Here is a 10717-nt window from a genome sequence, read left to right as displayed (position 1 = left end):
CGAATATTTCAACCCCTAAATACCCGATCCCGTACCCCGATCCCGAAAAAATCGGGTATCGGGTAACCTATACCCGATTTTTTCGGGTCGGATATCGGGTACCCGATTACCCGATCCCGAAATTCCCAGCCCTAATTACGATGAATTCAAATTTTGAGTTATTCTAACGTTTTTCATAATTTTAATCATTTTGGATCTTTTAACTAATTTTGCTTGATTTATATCTGATTAAATGAGTAAAATTGTAAAACTTATAATTTTAATAGTATCAATACTCAATCATGTATCTATATTATTAATCATGTAAAATAAACCACCTATAATAATTATTAATTAAAATATATTATGATGAAACTACTTTAAGATAATATTAATAGTAAATTGGTTACCTTAGTTTTTAATTTTAAGTTCACCATCAAACATTGTTTTAAAATATTTTTTTCAATAAAAAATGATATGACCATGTGCTCTCCAATATCCCATTACTTTCCAAGAAACATCCCATATTGTCCAAGACAATTTTAGTCTACTCGTAATTTGCAATTCTTCATTTCTGACTAATCATACTTACATCTTCCAATTATCTCTCTTTACTGATTCATTCAATCTCAGCTGGCCTTCCACTTCCATATCTCAGGTAAAATATTAATCTTCTGTTATTTTACACTATGCTCTCTTTTCTTTACAAGATTTAGCAGATTTTAACGCAAGCCTTCGGGAATGGAAAGTTTTAATTCGTGCACATATAAATTGTAATTAATAGGAAATTTTTTGCTAATCCTCTGCGTTTGAGTCATGTGATTTCTAAGTTCAATTATAAAAATGTTTCAAATTAAGGCATGCAGCTGCTGTTGAGAGTTGCTCCAAATTTGAGATGCACGCAAAATTTCGAGTATAGAAACAAAGAAAAACAATAGTAACTGCTATATATTTCAGTTCTTGCTCGTTTGCTGCTAATTCTTGCTGAAATCCGTCGATAGAATTAATATGTGACAGATATCATTAGTAATATTTGACTAATAATTTTTGATTTTGGTTTTCTACTTTTATGTGGGAAGAGCAAAATGGAGAGAATGGTTGCGCAAATTTTCGAGTCGATTTTTTCAAAGGTGGGGGAGTCATTTTTGTCAAAGGTGGTGGAGCAGACGGCTGATAATGCACACAACAACGTGAAGAATATAAAGGACTTTGAGGTCAGTTTAAAAACTCTTGAAAAAAAATTGAAGTCATTAAGTGCTAAGGCATCTGATGTGGAGGAGGAGATCAAGAATGCAGAGCTCTCAGGTCGAAAGAAAAGGAAACGAGAAGTTGAGGAATGGTTGGAACAAGTCAAATCCATTGAAAAAGAAGTTGTTGAGTTGGGGAGTCAAGTAGATTCACAAGGATTCGTAATGAGGTTGATGGATGGAGGAAGAGCACCAAAACTAAATCATGAAGTTGATCACCTTGTTGAGCAAAGTCGGAATTTTGGCGAACTTGTACTTGATATTTGTGGGAATAGGGGCGAGGCATTTTTGGCAAATGGGATGGTTGGTGAAGCATTTAATCATAACTTGGAGAGAATTTTACAACTTTTGGAGGGTAGAAAAGTGTCGAGCATTGGTATTTATGGTATGGGTGGTGTGGGCAAAACGACGCTGGCAAAGCACATAAACAACCGGCTGCTACAGCAACCTCAGAGACGTGTGCTTTGGGTTACGGTCTCTCAAGAATTTACCATCACAAGTTTGCAAGACAAAATAGCTCGTCTTTTAGGTGTGGACCTTTCAGATGAGGATGATGAAGGCAAGAGGGCAGCGAGGCTGCATAGCGCATTATCTCGGATGAAGAATTCAGTGCTCATATTGGATGATGTGTGGGAAAATATTGATATGTTAAAGGTGGGATGCCACATCTCTGTGGAGTGTTGTAGGTTGGTTATAACAACTCGCTCGTTAAGAGTGTGCCGTCAAATTCGTTGCCAAGAAGTAATTCCAGTGAAAAAACTAGGCAAGGACGAGGCGTGGAAGTTATTCAATGAAACATTGGGAAATGAGATAGCACTAGGTCCTCAAGTAGAAGAAATCGCCAAATCTGTAGCAAAATTATGTGATGGTTTGCCCCTGGGAATTATTAGCGTGGCTGGAAGCATGAGGGGCGAGACATCCATTCATACGTGGACAAATGCTCTGGCCGAACTAAAGGAATGTGTCGTGGGGCAAGATGGCGAGGGAGAAGATGAGGTTTTCAAAGTATTAAAATATAGTTTTGATCAGTTGAACAGAACTCATCAAAGCCTGAGAAATGAGTTCAATACGCTTCAACTTTGCTTCCTGTACTGCTCGTTATATCCTGAAGACTACCAAATACTTAAAGAGGATTTGGTTAGAAAATTCATTTGTGAGGGGTTGATGGATCAAAGGAAGAGTAGGAGAGGACAAATTCACCAAGGTCATTCCATATTGGATAAATTAGTGAATGTGTGTTTATTGGAAAGTGGTGTTATTTTTGAGGAATATGTGAAGATGCATGATCTCGTAAGAGGTATGGCACTAAAGATTTGTGAGGGGAAATATATGGTGAGAGCAGGTAAGTACTCTTTAATAGAAATCCCCGATGAACATGAGTGGACAAATGGTCTCGAGAAGGTGTCCTTAATGATGAGTGGCATAAAGAGAATCAGAGATGGAATCTCTCCCAACTGTCCTAATCTCTCAACATTGATCTTATGTGGGAGTCTATTGGATACCATCCCAGATTCATTCTTCTCCAAAATGCAGCGTCTAAGCTCACTCGATTTGGGTGAAACTGACATAACGACGCTGCCAGATTCAATATGTGAGATGAAGTGCCTTAAGACCTTGTTCCTTGACTACTGTTATAACCTTGAAAATATGCCCTACTTGGGGAATCTAAAAGCACTGAGGGAGTTGAACCTCTCATATACAGCCATCGAGGAAGTGCCTCAAGGAATTGAGGAATTGCTCAATCTCAAGTTCCTTTCAATGGATGTGCGTACACTGAAGATACTTCCAAGAGGATTGCTGCTCAAACTCGGGAATCTTCAGCATGTGAAACTCCCATTTCATATACAAGTACCAATAGAAGAGATTGAAAATCTGAAACAGCTGGAGGAGTTCAGTGGAGGAGTGGAAAATGTGAATGATTTTAATCGTTTTATTACAAGTCGGGTGCATGATACTTGCTACAGAGTAGGAGTAGGATACATCTACACTGCTCGCTACAGATATTTCGAATTGTATAATAATGAGTTAATCTTGCGCGAAGTCAACCTTAAAGATGAGAAAGTGTCGGGACAAGGCGTTGTGTACCTGACGATTATCCAATGCCAGGGTCTGAGCATCTGCTTTGTGGATGATTTTTCAGGATTGAACAATCCTACATCCCTCAAGAGAGTGAGCATCGAAAGTTGTGGAGGAATAGAGTGCATTTTGAGTAGTGATCAAGGACAAGGAGGATCACTACCGCCACAAATCTCAACTCTTGAAGAAATTAAGCTGGTGGAGTTGGAGGATTTGAAGGGAGTGGTCAAGAAAGAGGAAATAGGAGCATCGGTTGCACCTGCAGAAATCATGTTTTCCTCTCTTAGAAGGCTAGTTATTCACAAATGTAGCAAGATTGGGAAGCTGGGGTTGCCGGTATTAGGAGTTCCCAACCTTGAATATATTGAAATCGAGGTGTGTGGTGAGCTGCAAGAGATATTCGAAGATGACGAAAGAGGTTCTGTCACCCTCTCCAAATTGAAAAAGTTGAGCTTACTTGAGCTGCCGAGACTGAAGTGCGTATGCAGGGCAAAATTGATTTGCAAATCCATCGAGACCATCGAAATTGTGCAGTGCCCAAGTTTGGTGAAGAAATTGCCTCTGCATTTGGATGTTTCTCCACCACCCACCCTGAGAGTGATAGTGTTGGCGGAAGAATGGTGGGAATCATTGGAGTGGGACAGTCTCAATCTCCCTCAACTCCTCCATCCATTCCTTCAACTCTTCTGAAATTGCTTCCATTTTGGATTTATACAGATAAACTCGTTTGTATGTTTCTTGGTTAGAATTGCTTCTTCCTAATTTTTAATACAACTTCGTTAATGTTGTCCATGTACATGATTCAATATACAGAGGCTGCAGGTCATTTAGTCATGGAATATGCATATTTAAGTTTCATTTAAAAATGTGTAGTATTTAGACACCAATATCCCCAAGTTTGGCTTGAATTTTGTAGTACTGTTAATGTTGTTTAATTTCATTTGAAGCATGTAATATACTGCTTTATGAACATGGACATTTCTAAATCAAACAATTTATGTGGTCCTATTATCTTGTAGCAGGGGCGTCGACTTGCACCGCGGCACTGTTGTCTTGAAGCATACAATAAAATGTATGCATGTTTCAGAAATTAAAAAAACTGCCTTTCTTATTCAATCATACCTCATAGGAGTATTACACATGGAAGACCCAAAAAGGGAAACATGAAAATTAAACTACAAGTATACTATTTTTCTCAACGGATTTTTTTATAGTAAATGGGCGCTTGTACATTTTCTTCATCAAAGAAAAACGACGACAAGAAGAAGAAGAAGTCTAGTTGGGCAATGGGATGTCTGCTAGATCCTCTCTATAGGGCGCATTCTGCGATTCAGTTCCTCCTTGATGCCCGTTTTCCATATGGGCTTGGGCGGTGGGGTCGAATTTTGTGGGGTCGATGAATGTCACAACTTTGTCTTTGCGGAACATGAGATAAATTACCGAAATAATGTACATTGCCATAAGAGGAAATACTAGGATTCCAATGAACACATTCCCCACTTTTGGCAAGTCGTTGTCGATAATCCAGCCGACAAACGCGGTGCTCAGATAGTAGATGTTGATTCCTATGATCCCCAGTCCTAGAACCCAAGAAAAGACGATGATCTGCGCGTGCATGCACACAAAGTTAGCCCTCGTTAACACGCTTCTACATTAATCCACAATATCCACTTACGTAGATGGAGTTCTTGTGAGGTCCCATCTTGGTGGAGCTAGTGCTGAACTTGAGAAGTGGGATTAGGGCGAAAGGAAGCTCGAAAGATAGTATCATCTGATTTCAATAAATATGTTACTTAGGTTTCGATATTAAATTCCGATAAGTAAGAGTAAATTGAAAGATGTACAAACCGATGCAATAATGATGAGTCGACCAGCTCCAGAAGATCCTCCAATTATAGACACTATTAGACTAGGTGTTATGGCAATGCACCTTGTCATCAAATTTCTAGTCCATTTTCTCATCTTTAGTTCCAAGAACCCCTACATGTTTAAAAACATTACCATTTAGTATCTCAAATATCGTCTTAAACACGAATCCACCATCTTCAATTTTCACATAAATTAAAAACATGCATTTAAATTTCTTTTGGGAAATACATATTTTGTAAAAGATAATCATTTGTTCTATTTTGCCCTTATTTACTATTCCACGCATCATTTTTCACGTACAAATAATGAATGGACTACATAGTATTCTTTTTTTTTTTTTCTAGTATTTCATTATATTGATAAGCATATGAGTACGTACCTGCATGATGTATTGACCTGCATAAGTGCCTGTGATAGTAGAGCTCTGTCCCGAGGCCAACAATGCAATGGCATAAACAGTAGAACTTGATTTCCCCAAAACATTCTGGAAAAAAACAAATTTTAAAAATTAGAAATAATCCATATATTAAATAGTTTTTTGTTTTTTCAATTTATTTAGAATATTAGTAATTGACCTTGAGGAGGAAAGATGCAGAATTAAGTGTTAAGTCGCTGCAACTGTCTGCGTTTTCATTAGAGAGATCATCTGCTAAGCAAACAGTTCCCGACACAGAAACAACTGCCACATTTATCAAAAAGGCTACAAAAAGTGCAAATCCACTCTCAATCAAGAAGTATCGACAAGCATCCTGAAATAACATTCATAGTTGAAAAAGAAACGGTTAAAGATACAGTATTAATAAATTATTTAACATTTAATGATCTTTTGTAAGTATTAATCAATAAAGTCTAACACTATAATTAATCAATAAAGAATATGTGCACTTGCTCTAGCCTGCCATACCAAAATTAATTACTTCCAGTCCTAGAATAGTTGAATAATTTTGCCAAATTATATCAAACACACATTTTTTATTTCTCATAATGCACGATTAAGACTAACCTAAATAAGAGTATATGCTTTACTTACATTGATGCCACGAACAGAATTAGGTATCTTTCTCGACAGCACTAGAGCAGAATGAAGAAAAAGATTATGCCTGCAGCAAAATCATAAGAAGAAGAAGAAGAAGAAATTAATTAAAATCTTCAATCAATAAAAGGGACTTCACAAATATAATCTAAAGGAGATGGATTAATTGGACCAAAAATCACAACCTTGAGTGAAAATTTAGCATGCCCAATTTTTCATTTATATATACATATGTATATAGTATGTAAAAATTTGATGGTGGGGTGATATACATACGGCATAACGAGGGCACCGAGCAGCGCAATGGCATCACCGGTAGCGCCTTGGCCGCTCAACTTAGGCACAAACATTCCTTTCATCACTTCTTTAGCTGGAGGCTTCACATAGCTTAATTCTCCAAAAAAGCATGCTGCCATTATGAATACTAATATTGCAATCAACAATTCAAGTTTCCTCACCTGTTTTTTTTTTTTAACAAATAAAAAATTATTATTTGATTAGAAATATATAGTTATTAATAAATATAGATAATAAGTATACAATTAATTGTGATACATGCTTTGAGCATATTTCTTCTTTAAAGAGCCCGACTCGAAAGGTCAATATATAATTAATATATGTATATATTAACTTGTTCTTTTTATTTTATATATATATACCATAAAATGTAAGAAACGGAGCTGACAAATAGACGGTCAAGATTGGACTCAATTTATTTATGTTTCTGAAGCACAAGATATACATACAACGCCATGTTTTAGGTGATGAAAATTTCTTTCTTCTTGAAGGCATATTCGCGTGGTATAGAATTGATGCTATATATACCACCTTACGATTATTGTACAAAGTTATTTTAATGCACTTCCAATCTTTTATCCCACTTCGTAAAAGTAATCAATATATATCTGGTTAAGCTACTATATTTTTTTTTGAGAGAAGGTTAAGCTACTATTAAAAATGAGCAAGTTGTGTATTAGATATGTACAGTAGTTGTGAACAATAATAAAATATACTACTTGAGGTGAAAAGGTGTATTCTTTTTCGAATGCATTATATAATGAATAAGATCAAAGCATAGATAATTAAAAATGGGACAAAAAAATCATTTGATTTTAATATCCAAGTCACTTAGTGGAATAATGTGTGTGTGTGTGTGTGGGTCAATTTGAATTTCTTTTTTCTTTCTAATATTAATTATATTTTTTAATATGCTATGAGATATTATATGTTTAATAAGCCTTCGACTTAATATACCTAAAATTATGAGCATTATAAACTGATTGCGACGCACAAGTGAGATTACTAGAGTAGTATACATACAATTACCAATAATAATAATAATAATAATAATAATAATAATAATAATAATAATAATAATAATAATAATAATAATAATAATAATAATAATAATAATAATAATAATAATAATAATAATAATAATAATAATAATAATAATAATAATAATAATAATAATAATAATAATAATAATAATAATAATAATAATAATAATAATCCACGTACGAAACAAAGCATTACATGATTCCAATATATTTACCTATAAGTTATCCAATTCATTTCTCATTAACAGAATTCCACTCCACTTGTACGTCATCTCATTTGTAATCTTGCTAATTACTTAGTTGTTGACATAGTAAAGTAAATTAATTACAACTATTATGTTTAATTGTATGTTAAATTAGGCCGTCAACGATCAATTATGCAAAATTTTAAGAGGCTCGATTTAAAAATTATAGTGGGAGTGGTTGAAATAATAGATATTTAAGTACAACAACTAAGGATATACATACATATATATATATATATATATATATATATATATATTTCAATTTGAGGATAAATTAAATTTTCTAATATAAATTGAAGACTTACACCGTATCTTTGTAGGCCGAGCAAGAGCAGAGTACTGCACCCGGTGCAGAGAACCCCAACCCAAACTGGTATGTTGAATAATATGTTAAGTGCAAATGCCGTCCCAATCACTGTCAAAAAAAAAATTAAAAAATGAGTAGAGACAATTTTGCATGTAAAATTTATTAATTTGTGACTTTGACTGATTGTGATCTAAAATAATAATTTACATAAAACACAACGTAATGTATATGTTCTCTATCATATCGGAATTTAAAGTTTAGATGAGTATGAGTATTAATTCAATAAATTGACGTATGAGTCAAAATGTGTATATACCTTCTGGGATGTCAGCAGCAATGACGGCAAGCTCAGCTAGAATCCACAACGAGTATTTAACGAATATTGGGTACTCAGCCTTGCACAGCTCCGCCAAATGTTTGCCTACAAACGTTAATATTATTCATAAATAATTCATCAATTTTATATGTACTTATCTAAATTCAAAATAAATAATTAATAATTCAGTCAGATGGAGTAAATATTCAAACGTTACCAGTGCTGACTCCTAGATTTGCCGCAAGTGATTGAATTATGAGGGCAAACACCAAACCGATAAGGATCACCCATAGCAGCTGCAAATATACACCTAGTAAATAATGTGTAAAAGTGGCCTAATTTCTATTTATTATATATATACACTATCATTTTGCTATAATTTATTTTTGGACGACAAATATCAAACTTAAAAATCTTCGAAAAGTTCGCGAATTGGGTCCCTTTATTTTGTCTAATCTAACTTTTTTTGTAGGAAAAGCAAAAAATTTGGGCCGGTGTGGCGATTTGTGTGATTATTCATGAAAAGGATCGGTTTTTAATATTCTTCACAGAATAAATATAAATTCGGTATAAGGAATTGTTACTTTTTTTGTGTGGGTGAAAATCATGTTGCCGGAATTTCCCGGCTTCTGAATATTCTAGCAGCCCAAAATTGTGAAATTCGCATAAAGAAAAAATCACTATATTAAAAGATGCTTAGTACTAAATTTGTCATGCATGCCTTTTTTTTTTTTTTTTTTGAAGAAGAAGAAATGCATGCTTGAAATGATGAGATTATGGGATTTCAATAAAAGTGTATCTTAGTTAATTAGTACTTCGTAGCCGTGGTTTGCTCCCGCTTGCAAATCAGTTTCCACTGCAATTAAGATAATTAATCAGCATTAGTGCCACAAATATGTATAATAGAGAGAGAGAGAGAGAGAGAGAGAGGGCTTACAATTTCCTGGATCAAGGTAAGCCAATGAGACCAAGAAACCAGGGCCAACATGCTTCAAGAAATTTTTCCACCCTGGTTTCTGCACAAACACCAAAATCAACATTTCATTTCAAAAAAACAATAGATTCCTTTTCCCTTTCTGATGAAAAATCATCCAAGAATTTTCAAATAAAAACGATTTTAATTAAGCTGGAACAAAAACACTGAAAAATATAATATATATACTTATGCAGAGAGAGAGAGAGAGAATTGAGCATATATATCTCTTGCACCTGGTCTTCCTGATCGAATTCTTTGTCTCCGGCAGCCCAATCACCGGCGGCGGGCGGTGTCTGCACCACGGCGACAATACGGTTGCTGTTGTTCCCACTGCCACTCCCCTGCTGCAAGCTTGCCATATTTTTACAACTAGCTAGTGTGTGTGACTGTGTTTTTGTGCAGCTGAAGAAGGTTTCTGTTGTGTGCATTAATATTTTGGCATCCCTTTATTTATATGGAAACGAATCTTGCATATTGCCTATCCCAAGACCAACCTCACATTTAATTCCACTCAGCTTAGTTTTTTCTGGAAACTATATATCAACCAAAATTATATTCGTCATAAAAACGAGCTACTTTTAATTTATAATCGTAATTGGACAAGGTTCTTGGATTTACTTAATTCCACGTCACATTCGTGACAAAAATCAAGATTGTGGTAAAAATCGAAATGTGTCATGAAACTTGCCGTAGCTAATTAATAAAGCAGATAAGACCTTATTGGAGTAGGTTTCTTTTTTATGTTAAAAAATCATCTTTGTTTAATTATGCTTATTATTATTATTCCTATTAAGCCCCATACCTAAATTTTGCATGGATTTGACAATGCTAAAGTGGGCGTCTAGTCTAGTAAGAAAAGTCAGAGGCTCCTGAGTAGTAATTTATCAAAAAAAAAAAAAAATGATGGAGTAGGAATTATTACTCACTTTTTCCCATTTCTTTATTATGCGAAAATTAAGAAAAAAAATATAAATTAATTAAAAATGATAAGATTCATACATTTTGAATAGTTAATTATTAGTACTATTTTTTTTAATGAAAATAGGATAAGAAGAATGAGATTTGAAAAAGTAAAACGAAACAAAAAGAATGAGATGGAGAAAGTATTAAAAAAGTGACAATATGAAAAAAAATTAACATTTATAAAAATCATTTTAATTTGAAAGTGACAATAATATATCTAAGTAAAAAAGTGAGAGTTATACTGAAGAACGAAGAACAAGAAATATGATAATGTAAAATCCTTCTGGGTGATTCTATTCATAGCCCTCATTTTACTCATTGCAGCGCCTTTTTAAGTAATAATAATAATTAATTAAAAATTTACTA

The 10717-nt window shown here is 34.2% G+C and overlaps 2 protein-coding genes across 3 annotated transcripts; one reads left to right on the top strand and one right to left on the bottom strand.

Annotated features, from left to right (window-relative positions):
* Nucleotides 1-506: 506 nt before the first annotated feature.
* Nucleotides 507-4288, top strand: LOC131011850 (probable disease resistance protein At4g27220). Its single transcript, XM_057939724.1, has 2 exons — nt 507-637; nt 1059-4288. The coding sequence occupies exon 2, from the start codon at nt 1065-1067 to the stop codon at nt 3990-3992; it is 2928 nt and encodes a 975-aa protein (XP_057795707.1). The 5' UTR covers nt 507-637; nt 1059-1064; the 3' UTR covers nt 3993-4288.
* Nucleotides 4289-4392: 104 nt separating this feature from the next.
* Nucleotides 4393-9901, bottom strand: LOC131011851 (metal transporter Nramp7.2-like). 2 transcript variants are annotated; one of them, XM_057939726.1, is made up of 13 exons: nt 9622-9901; nt 9350-9428; nt 9228-9268; nt 8630-8708; nt 8413-8517; nt 8095-8204; nt 6481-6662; nt 6202-6271; nt 5747-5920; nt 5551-5655; nt 5151-5282; nt 4978-5073; nt 4393-4907 (listed from the first exon to the last, which is right to left on the bottom strand). In XM_057939726.1, exons 1-13 carry the CDS (start codon nt 9814-9816, stop codon nt 4578-4580), a joined length of 1698 nt encoding a protein of 565 aa, XP_057795709.1. In that variant the 5' UTR covers nt 9817-9901; the 3' UTR covers nt 4393-4577. The 2 variants fall into 2 exon arrangements, with proteins under 2 accessions (XP_057795709.1, XP_057795708.1); XM_057939725.1 differs by having other exon boundaries at nt 9350-9430; nt 9615-9867.
* Between the last annotated feature and the right edge of the window lie 816 nt (nt 9902-10717).

The sequence above is a fragment of the Salvia miltiorrhiza genome, chromosome 2 (assembly GCF_028751815.1).
Source record: "Salvia miltiorrhiza cultivar Shanhuang (shh) chromosome 2, IMPLAD_Smil_shh, whole genome shotgun sequence".
Classification (NCBI taxonomy): Eukaryota; Viridiplantae; Streptophyta; class Magnoliopsida; order Lamiales; family Lamiaceae; genus Salvia; species Salvia miltiorrhiza.
This window is presented reverse-complemented; position numbering and strand designations above follow the sequence as displayed.

Bases quoted from the DNA above. Each gene is read 5' to 3' on its own strand.
- LOC131011851 (XM_057939725.1), bottom strand. From the start codon at position 9,816: ATGCACACAACAGAAACCTTCTTCAGCTGCACAAAAACACAGTCACAC. The intron at 8,518-8,629 runs GTAACGTTTGAA...TAACGTTTGTAG, and splicing joins AAATCTAGGAGTCAGCACTG to GCAAACATTTGGCGGAGCTG. The intron at 5,283-5,550 runs GTACGTACTCAT...TTAAACATGTAG, and splicing joins CAGGTCAATACATCATGCAG to GGGTTCTTGGAACTAAAGAT.
- LOC131011850 (XM_057939724.1), top strand. From the start codon at position 1,065: ATGGAGAGAATGGTTGCGCAAATTTTCGAGTCGATTTTTTCAAAGGTG.